Source organism: Asterias rubens, chromosome 17 (genome assembly GCF_902459465.1).
Source record: "Asterias rubens chromosome 17, eAstRub1.3, whole genome shotgun sequence".
Lineage (NCBI taxonomy): Eukaryota > Metazoa > Echinodermata > Asteroidea > Forcipulatida > Asteriidae > Asterias > Asterias rubens.
The window spans coordinates 12,643,515-12,654,872 of NC_047078.1; the positions used below are offsets into that span (position 1 = coordinate 12,643,515).

General features: G+C 37.8%; 1 protein-coding gene across 2 annotated transcripts in view; it reads right to left on the reverse strand.

The window, feature by feature from the left end:
- The window catches only part of LOC117301606 (sodium/potassium-transporting ATPase subunit alpha-like), a 53,509-nt gene extending 43,496 nt beyond the window's left edge, over nt 1-10,013 (reverse strand). Inside the window, exon 1 of one of the 2 annotated variants that reach the window (XM_033785629.1) lies at nt 9,925-10,013. In XM_033785629.1, coding sequence (XP_033641520.1) covers nt 9,925-9,954 — 30 coding nt within the window. In that variant the 5' untranslated portion in view covers nt 9,955-10,013. The remainder of the gene's footprint in view (nt 1-9,924) is intronic. The other variant, XM_033785630.1, reaches the window with a different exon arrangement.
- Between the last annotated feature and the right edge of the window lie 1,345 nt (nt 10,014-11,358).

The following is an 11,358-nucleotide window of genomic DNA, read 5'->3' on the forward strand; positions in this document are numbered from 1 at the left end:
GTGAATTATTTTTGTTCTAAATATTGACAGTTTATTAGATGTACTGTATAAAATCATAAGTACTTGTAACAGATTGTATATTCATATTCAAGAACATTTCCAATTAATTCCCTTAATTGCCATCCTTTTTTTTATATTAAATGCACTAAAATATTTGACGAATATCAAAACTGACTTGCTGCACTAATGCACTTTCAATGTTGTACTTGTACAGACTACAAACTACAATTAACTAAGGCATCCAGGGTTCTGCCCAGGATTTATTTAGTGGCGGACAATTATTTTTCGTATCATAAAAATAGACTCAAACCAAAGAAGTACTTAAAATTTATGGCTTAGAATAACATTTTTGTACTGGTAAATATTAAATTTTACATTTTGTTGAAAAACCTTTATTTGGAAATTGCAAGTTTACATTACAATCCGAAAATGTGTGGTTGTCGAATAAAAAAAGATAATTCTGCCAGCGGTGGTCGGTGAATCCTGAGTGCCAAGTGGGTTTTCTGGCACCGACTACTGTGGGCAGAACCCTTGACATTATTTATTAATTTAGGAATTGGAAGTCAAGCTTACATTGTTTGGCTATCACTTAAGAGACAGGGTAATAGTCAATTTACGTAAACTGCTATGACGCCAACAGAGAAAGCTGCTCTAATTGACGCGTGTACAACAAAAGCAAAATTTGGTCTTTCTTGATGTCTCAAAATCATGTACCTGATAAAAATATCCAAAATTGTTTTTAATTAATTCCATCTCGCATGTTTCAGGATATTGCAGAAAATGTCCCAACATGCAGTTTAAGTTGAGTAGAGGTTTGCCAAATTAGACAAACATCTATGATGTATTTACAGCCACAGTAAAATATGAACATAAAACAAACAAAGCATTTAATTAATCTTGTTTAATAATACCCTTGTGGCTACATGTACATGTACACGTGTGCATACTGCTTACTGTACATACATTGAGATCGTTATCTACTGGGTGACTGGGGAGTGTGAAAGTGTATGGTCCAGTAATCCCAATTGCTTGTGAATTTGTTGTGGCAAACAGGAACCATTTTAATACCTGCCCGCAGGCCTATCATGGTATAGTTCATTAAACATGGGTGAATATTTTTCCTTTCGTTTATCAACACTTCAAACTAAAACTTGAAACTAATGTGGAGTGTTACCAAACATTCCAATGTTTTACTTGGGTTTTTTTTATGTGAGGCTTCTTTATAAAGGAACAAACAAAAACTTTTAAAGTTTCCAAACTTGAAGGCCAAGATTCTCTTTTCCTGCATGCCATGATGGAGCCATAGACTGATGGGAAACCTATTCATGAACCTTGACCTAGTGACCCCAAGCTCTATTCATTGTACCTTTCAGTGCATTATCAAATCACATGCTGAGTGATGATGTCACGACCTTGCCTCATTCATAAAATGCCACTATAAATCAATGCAATTTAGACAAAAACATAAATCATGGTTGACGAGCGTAACAGGTGGCAAATTATAAAGTCATTCAAATTAGTGATTTAGTGTATTGTAAAATACAAGATGTATTACATTTGAATATGTAGGCCTACATGTATCTATACCCATAGGCTTTAAAGAGAAATTGTACTTCTATTCCTTCTGCATGCATAAATTTGTTCTCTTATTTTTAATTAGCCCCTCAGAGCCTAAATCCCCCTGCTCAACCCCATATTGTTTGGACTTGTATAAGATTGGTATGCCTGACCCAGTGATGAGCTGAACACTGTGTTGGGCCTACTGGCCACAGTCCTTCTGAATCCATCACTTTGGCAATTGGATAGGGCCTACATCGTCCTTGGGATGGGACGTAAAGCCGTTGGTCCAATGTGTAGTGTAACGCAATTTAAAGAACCCAGTGAACTTATCAAAAAGAGAAGGGGTTCGCCCAGGTGTTCCTGGCTGTGGATGCTGTAGGCCTATGCGCCGTAGCACCTTGTAAACCCCTATAAGGTGCTACATAATTGAGTCTCAGAATTCATCACTGCAATAACCCATCTTTCTGAATGTTTGTATAAAATACTCAGCGCCTTGAATACCTTGTTTTGTAGATACGTGCGCTATATAAGACATTGATCTTATTTTTATTATTACCAATTTTACATATTCGGACTGTAAGGGTTAACCCACCATCAAACTAACTTGTGAACATCACATCATAAATGTGTTTTAATCATAGATTTTTTGCAAGTTAGGTGATTTCTGAATTGAATTGATATGAACTTTATATCCAAGTTGTAAAAACAGGGCAATTAAATGGGTAATCGGTGAGCTTTCGTATTGATATACCTCATTCTTTATTCTCTTTCTAGTTGCCTTTGACTTCATAGCTAGAAATATCCTCTGTGTACCAGTGGCCAGAGACTACAAGTAATCCAACAACCAAACAAGTACTGCGTACTCATGTATTTTTTCCCTAAAGAAACGCACATGTTTTTATAGTCTTCCCTGTATTCTGCATATTCTCAGTTGAAACACAGGTGTGCAACTGAAATGTAAACTGCTTAAGCAGGTGTTTTTATTGGTTGTTGTGTGCGCCTCTGTAATGTTTCGCTAACACTTTAATTTCCTCTTAGGACAAGTCTGTGATATTTTGAACAACAAAGGGACAGTAAGGTGAGATAGTTTAAACAGATCAATCAGTTTCCTGTTCTACCACAACAGAAAATACACCTTAAACTTTAAAGGGATGCCACGTTAAATTGTCATAAAAATATTTGAGTGTGAAAACTTAAATAAAACAACACATCATGAATAAAGATATTATATTGTTGTTCAAATTGGTATGTCTTTTTTTTTAGCTCTCTCCAACAAATTGGTAACAAATTAGGACATACCAGTTTTGATTTCCCCTTTTAAAGATCTTGATACAGAAACTTCACCTCTTGAAGTGATGGTTCAATAACCTCTACAAACTTGGTGAAATGTTTGAGATGGTTATCAACTTACTGCACTACACTTACATCAATTTCATCAAGGGTAATATTTTCCTATAAAACCAATCAAGTAAAAGGAATCCCAATAGTTCTTACATGTATAGTGTCGAGGCCACATACCGAGCAAGCATATAGTTGGTGTTAGTTCATCCAATGAATCCAAATTGCTGGTCCCAACTACTCTACTCGCACACCACGGGGTACCGTTTCTGTAATTGTCCCAACTACAAGCTGAAAATTGTTAATCTGTTGTATGTAATGTATGGCCATTATGAATGTGTTAACGTGTGCATTCCCCCTGTGCACACTCGTTGATATGTGAAGACAATTTCAGAGACGTGTGGAACCTCAATGTCATTTAATTTCTACGATTAATTCACCGGTCTGTGAACAATTGTATATTTTGCTAGGCGTTATCTGAATACATTTTAGGCAAGGTGTACGACTATGCATGATCCTACATGAAACACAGTATAACATGTTGGACAATTTCCAAAACACAGAAAAAGAAACACAATTTGAGCAATTTATTGCCAGCCAAAATTATTCACGTATTCATTACTTCTGAATTGACAATTATAGTTATCCCCCCCCCCCTAAATACAAGTATTTTTCGCATTTGTTGAACTTGTTTTAATTTACACTATGTAAAAATATTCTTGAACAAAAGCTAGTCAGTTACATGGAAGGTTTCTATTCCTCAGTATTATATTAGTAGTATGAACAGTGTCATACAATTAAAATGGCATCCACTTTGAGTGTGTGCGATGTATTCTCAATATATTATTTAAAGTAATAGGGCCTCCATGGTAGGCCTACACGTCCATATGTAACTTTCTCACAGCCTCACAAGGAGAGCAGTCACAAACAGTACCTAAGACATGTAAGATGGCGGCATACACACATGCATTGAGCCAGTAGTACTTTATTCAGTATACATGTACGTATGTACATGTAGTAAAGCTGTCTATTTATAGAGCAGCCCTATTAAACTACACTGGTCATGGAGCAGTCTTGCCCATAGCATCGTTATATGCACATCTCCACACACAGTTGTCTTCTTGTCCAGGAACCAATTTAAAAACAGCATATTGCTGTAGAGGCTGCAAGGCGAGCGCAATCAATTATGGGCGGTGCATAGTAGTGTAGTGCACACAAAGAGATATAGCAGCATTGAGATTGAAGGAGACAGGGAAAGAAATGAAAAATGCTCCTTGTCATCACCCTCACCTTTCTGTGCATAATTTCAAACCCTTTTCAAAGCAATTTGGTTCTCATCTGGTTTAAGACTTCAATTTATACACTGCACATTTCTTTTAATATATTGAGCAGTTCATGTATGATACATGTCAGGTTTGTGAGTAACTATCCATAACGAAAGAGGAAAAGAGAAAACCGGCAAGAAAAGGTAATATTCCTTTTCTTTTGTACACAGAGAGTGAAGAAAAAAAAGAGAAAAACAAAACCCCAAAAGAGGAAATCAGCTTAAAAGAGAAAATCTCAAAAGTCTGACATGCACATTACATTGCACCCAAGAACCTTTTCAACAAAACAAATTCTGTAAAGGGCTGTATACTATATAAATATTATCAAAATTCGTATTGTTAATTCCTAAAAGGCTGGATAATTTTCCGTCGAGCTTTGGAATTAATATTTAAGTTGAACAATGATAAAGGTCAACACTGTAAAATAACCTCAAAATCAAATGCTAAGTGCCGACCATTTTACAGTTGAATTTGAAATGTTCCCTGGCTACCAGTCTGCATGAGCCAATAGCAATAAATTTAGCTTGCCCACATGTCACTGCAAACCAATAGGGGGCTAGTGAAGAGCCTCCATGCACATTGGGGGGAAGTCACCTAATTGGTGACCTTACGACCTCTACCAAATTAGTAGTAGGGGATAGTACTTCACCACTAAGGCACCCTCCCTCTCTACCTCAAGGGACGCACTCACTTTGAGGATACCCAATCTTAATTCAAGGGAAGGATCTAGATAGGAAGTGAGTCAAGTCAAAAGGAACACTGCCCTGGATTCTTCAAGATCAGCCGACATTGGACTTTATGGAGAGGTTAACACTGGGCTAGTTAGCAATGTTCATTTGTATCTTAGGCTGTGTTCGATTTGGAGGCTACAGCTATGGCTAGATTTCCACTTCATTATGTGTTGGTACGTCCTTAGCAACACCCCTAGCAACAGCTGTAGCTGCCAATTCAGGTACGGCCTTAGTGTGAAATATCAAAGCATATGGACTTGGCCAACAAATAAAAATTTTTAAAGTATTTTAGCACTGAAAAAAGATACTGCTCAACAGAACCAAAATTGTAAATCCAACGATTTAGAATCCAAAAAGGTTTATTTGACCTCCAAAAGATATGAGTAACAGGAACATAAAGTTGGTTAGCCTTGGTTGGATGGAGTACCTTGTCTCCCAACCCTGAGTCATCTCCCTATAACTCTGAGGGGATCTAGTACTAAGAATAAACCATCTGTGAAATTGCAAGTGCCTCAAGGCTTAATCCCACACACTGATTTGACCTACATTGGACAAGTACTCTCCCTTTGAAATGATGACATTGGGGACATTTAACTGAACATGGGTATTGCAGATCGCAAAGAGCCACGGAGTGACACGTGTTGTGCATGTTGCAAAAGCTAACGCAAAAGCTAAAAACAAACATGCTGAAGAAAAAAAGTCTAGCCACAATTAGCTAGTTGTGACTATTACATCCAAGATGACCGCTCTTCCCTTTTCCGTGCCCGGTGATTGTATATTATTCCCACTAGACCCGCATTGAATTGCAGACCTGATATCCGACAGACTTTTAAAAACTGTTAATTCAAAAGGGCCAGCCTATTTATTTATGCCTCTGTATGCATAAATATTTCTACTTGAATGAACTCTGGAATTACACATCTCCACCCCCTAAAAGTCTACTTAATTTAACCCGGCATATATTACATGCATGTGAATACTAAGCTTGCAGCCACCTGATATAAAGTGATCTTTGGAGTCCCAGGGACAAGGAAAGGATGTGACAAGGGTTGTGCACAAACATAAAAGTGACTCAGTTGTGCATAAAATCTAATTCTAAAGCACCACAGAGTCCATGCTTATTGAATAAGAAACTGGAGCAGTGTATTGTGTATTGTAAAAGCCTGAGACTTGTAACCCTACATGTGCATAGTCATTGTGCAGGAGCCTACAGTTCTAAACCACAATGGGCGTGCCTCTTCCATTGGTGAACACCATAGAATCAGTATACCTACAACCCCAATATATTGCAGAGGGTGTCCCCCTACATCTTATCATACTTGACTAGTCCCTCTCTTAAGAATTCTTGAGATTTCCAGAGCACAATGAAGACACAATAAGAGTCAGACCTGAATAAGGTAGACCATAGACCTGAACATAGGGAGCTTGGCAGTCATTTAAATCTATGTATAATTATACTCTGGGCGGTCAGCAAGTTACACTCTGGTACATGGTTCACTAAAACATGGGTCCATGCACAACTTAAAGCTTTTTCCCCACGCCCACTTAATGCCATTCTCTTTTTAGGCCCAAAAAATGGTGGAATAATTCTTCTTGATAAAGACAAAGCAAAACTGTTTTGAATTAATGGGAAATAGTACAGATGTTTTGCCACACCTTTGATTGCACAGTTTACACAACATATTTATGTGGTCTGCACAACGTAGGCATACATGTTATCTTGCACTGTTTGGAAAAGGGCACAGTAGGAAAGACAGTTTGTAATCCTTGAAGCAACCTAATGAGCAGCATAGTCAGACACCTTGTGTGCGAACTTCCTTGAAACTGGCTTCTAATCGCAAGTTGTCACAGCTTAGGGACATGATCTTAGTTCAATTTTCAACATACCAAAAAAGGGGTCTTAGAATATAGTTGGATCTGCATGTACTGTGCACGTGTCTCACAGGGAAGGGCTCTGCTGAACCTTCCATGAACCACGGCAAGGGGTGAGACTATGATACAGCTAGGCATGACCTCACAGTCATCCCCTGATTGAGCCCAAATCATTAGTTTCCTTCTTCAGAGGGGAGACCCTGATTCATCATTACAATTTTAAAGGGAAGTCCAAGAAAGGCTAAGTATGTCCATGCTACAACAATTAATAGGATTGAAGAACACAGGGAAGGAACTGACTTTCTTTGACGTTTTTAATGTTTTGTTGACGTTTTAAATACAACCAACTACACTTCCAAAAAATAACACCCGACAGTCTTCTCCCTTAACAGTGGTCTGCTGGCCAAAAACACTTAACAACACCCAAGGACCAGTCATAATTTTAGTCCAGTGTTGAACACCATCCCTATTTCATTAGAATTGTGCACCAGTGGAAGAATTGGCAGACTAGTGAAATGACAAGTTAACTTGTCCTGCTGCCTAGTCATTAATAAATTAAAGGGCTAACCCTCTTTCTTACGACAAACAATTTTTCTTTTTTCGTTTCGTCTCTGACAAACAGATGAAGACAGAGGAAATGTGTCATCTGAGCACGAGGTCTATGTCGAATCAGCTGAGCCTTACAACTCCAGAATAGTATCTTCTAGGTAACAGGAAAGCTGTTATAACTTTACTAACACAAAGGCGGGCTTAACTTAACAAGAGTACTTTTTTCTTTTCTTTTTTTTATGCCTGATCAGGTTCTAGGGGGATTAACAGTTACATAAATTGGTAATTATAAATGTTTCAACCATTTCAGCTCTATGATCAATAGGCCCTAAGACTTCATGATCATCAGCAACTGTACTTTGTAAGTGTAATTCGGTAAAAACAAAGCCCTTAAAATAAGATAAAATATAATATCAATATTCCACAAAGTGAAGGAGAGGGAAACTGATGCTTTTGAATCCTTCAAATTTAAGACCTTAAAAATCGAGACATTCAAAAACAGTTTTCACTTTAAAAACAATTGTAATTTCATGAGTGAACTTGGTACGATGGCTTTCCAACAGTACTCTGACCAAAGGCTGTGGCCCATTGACTCCCACTATAGTGAACTTTGTCCACATTGAACACCTTGCTGCCCCCATCAAATTTGTATTAAGTCAACAGATAAAGCAATCAGAAGCGATATGGCCTGGTAGGACACTCGTCAAGTTAATATTTAGATAAGATAGAGGTGTGATATCATTCAATGAATTCAACAGATGATGCGATAGTGTCTGAATAAAGTGGACAAGATTCTTACATGTGAACACACCTCGCGTGGTGCCACTTCAGTAGAGTTTAGTGTCGCGTTGTGTTAGAGTAAAGGACTTATGTCAAATGATAAGAAAGGGCCAACTTCAAAATAATTTAAATGTCTTTAAATGACAATTAGTCGATAATGAACAAATTGGGCATAGAGACAATGCTCTCTCTTCTTAGAAATAATCCAGATTTATTAGAAAACTGTAAAAAGTGATCTTTTCCACCAAAAAGGAGTTCCAGGTCTAACACGACATGAAATACAGATATTGAAAGGCCAACTTTTTAGATGCATTTAAACATTTCTAGTTACACCGAGCTGCACTACAGCAAAGCAATTCAACCCCTCAGTCCAATCCAATCCATCGATGTGATCAACTCTAAAATATGCTTAATTTAAGTTACTGTTTGCTTTGTTGCATGCAAACATTTGCCTACAAGGTTCGACTGAATGCAAAGAGGTTTTAATGTCAACACTGAACATCATGCCAAGGGTCAAGTACTGACTCTGCTTTATCTAGGGTACAATTTACTTTGGGATCGGAAGGGTCAAAAGACCAAGGCTTCTTTAAAAATACTAGTAGGCGTACTTTCTTAGCAACAAGGTGAACAATTTCCTATGTATAGTGTAGCAAAAGTGCTACACAAGATGTACAAGTCGCTACTCAATATATAAGCATGCACAAAACAAGTTTAGTCTAAATATAATTGCTGGGCGAAATTCAACCTGCAACATATCCTAAATATCGAAAAGAAGAATGAATCAGAAATTTATTAACCAGTAATAATTTCCCTGAATTTAAAGCTAAAATTGAGATGAGGTTTTGTTATTTCTCCACGCCTACCCCACCCCAAAAAAAGACTGTTAAACCATCTGTATCTAAACAAAATATGATTAGTTTTTAGATTTGTTAACTTTGTCTTTGATTTGACTATTAAATTAACAATCTGATTAAGCCATCCATAGTGCAGGGCCCATCCCGGATAACTTTCCGTATGGCGCCACCACTTTTTCACTCATTTTTACAAAAAGGGATATCTCATTGAGGTAAATTAGATACTATATTATTTCATATCGAATGAAAAAGTGGTGGCGCCATACGGACACTTTTCCCCCATCCCTTACCATGGGCTTATCGTGTACACTGCTCAGTAAAAACTGCCATTCTCTTGGAATAGTAAAACAAAACTCCACTTCTTATCAAAAGAGTTACTAAAACTGAGCATCTTTTGAAAAGGCAGCCTGTTGAAAAACACAACCGACTCTGGGGGGAGTCTGAGCATGCTATCATGCATCTACTAACTTGTAGTTGTAATTGTTACCCTGCCCCCTGGCTTGACCTTGGTTTTCAATGGATTATTGTAATGAAATATAAAAAACACGGTTCACTCAAATGTGTAGTAGAGCTAGAGGGTAAGGAGTATTATTTAAGCTTGCAAAAGCCACCACAAAAGTAAACTACACAACCACTCCATGACACGGCCATTCCAATTTCACCCCAAATACAACCGGTACCAGACTAATTACGTTAAAGCGCTATGGTGAAACGGTATGCACTCAACCAATTTCACGATCGATATGAACCCGAACTGAAGCAACGACCGGCAAACATAATTTACACCATTAAAATCAATCATACATTCGACAAAATATATATGTTCTTCAAGGGTATAACATTCTCTTTAAGAAAACGGGTAAAAAAACAGAGCAAAATGTTTATTTTTTTGAGAAATTCGTGAAAATTCCTTACCTCGCCGTCCTTTTCGTACTTTACCGACATCTTGAAGCCGCGAAAGAGCTAGCAGGCGTGTTGAAATCACGTGACCAAATGGATGGGCGATACTACTTCATAGAGAGGGGGAGGGGAAGGTCGTTTGATGCTTCCCGTATACGATGACACACCGATTATGGCAGGAGGGATGTTACACTACCGGTATATAAACATGGAGGTAGGATTAAAATAAAACCCCAAAAAATAACTAACATCAAAGGTAAATGAGATTATCCCCTGTTATTCGAAACATCAACATACCTCAGTAAATCCCATAAATTACAACCTCTGACTGAGTATAATCATTGGCACTTCGAAAAAATATCTTCGGAAAACTCAAAACTCTGCCTTCAGTTGCGGCATGGGGTGGAGGATGATGGAGGGGAAGGAGAGCATGGGGATCAATTATAAAACCTCAAATAAAATCTGGAACAGCAGGTTGTGTGTCATCACTCTCTTCCAACCGGCAATGCCTTAATTTTAGTACAATATTTCCCCTTGTTTTTAAACACATAACAAACTAATGTTTAGGCCCTTTGATGATGGGGGTGTGGTTTAACCATGGAGGTCTACCTCCATGGTTTAACCCTGATGCACTTACTACAAATCAAGAAGATGTGGATGAACTTTAGTAGACCACAGCTACGACGATCCTCGTACCAACTTTTGTTAGACTTGGGGTCGTGGTTGTGTGCTATATTTTACTCCCGATAAATACTTTAAATTGTTCAAAATAGTGTGTAGTTAAAACGACAGGATCTGCCAGCTTAGTTCCCCATCTCACTCAATTAAACATGTTTAAAATAACAGCTAGTTTGATTTTAATTATTAAACCACAACAATATAATTATAAAATCACATGTGAAAATGCATGTGAAATCAAAATGAACGAACTTACCAACACAAGTGTTCCTTTGAATAATTCAAGATTTAAAGTTGCCGTTAGATATTTTGTCACACACCAAGCTGTATGAGCGCAGTCGAACTTTTGACTGAACAAAAAGATATTTCCTTATATTAAATCAATCTGAACCATAATGAACTGCAGCATAGTTTGTGTTTAACTTCGTTGGAAAAAAGAAATGGTACGGCCACATGATAAAAATATCAAAACGCATCCTTGAGAACTTTCCGGTCTTTCCGTCCCTCAGCGATCATTGTATACCTCCCCTATTCATAGAATAGTGATGCGGTCCACTCAGGCCTTGACGTCATGGAAATCTTTACCGCTGGCTAGCTAGGCTGCACAAACATGGGTCAGATCAATTCATTATAAATGCAGGTTGTGAGGGAGGGCGTATGCGGAGGCGTTGAATTTGGTCATGGACCAAACCTTTGAGGGGATGAATATTCAAAAGATAGACGCATATTATTAGCACTTTAAACCAAACTTTGGAAATTTTGAAGTAGACA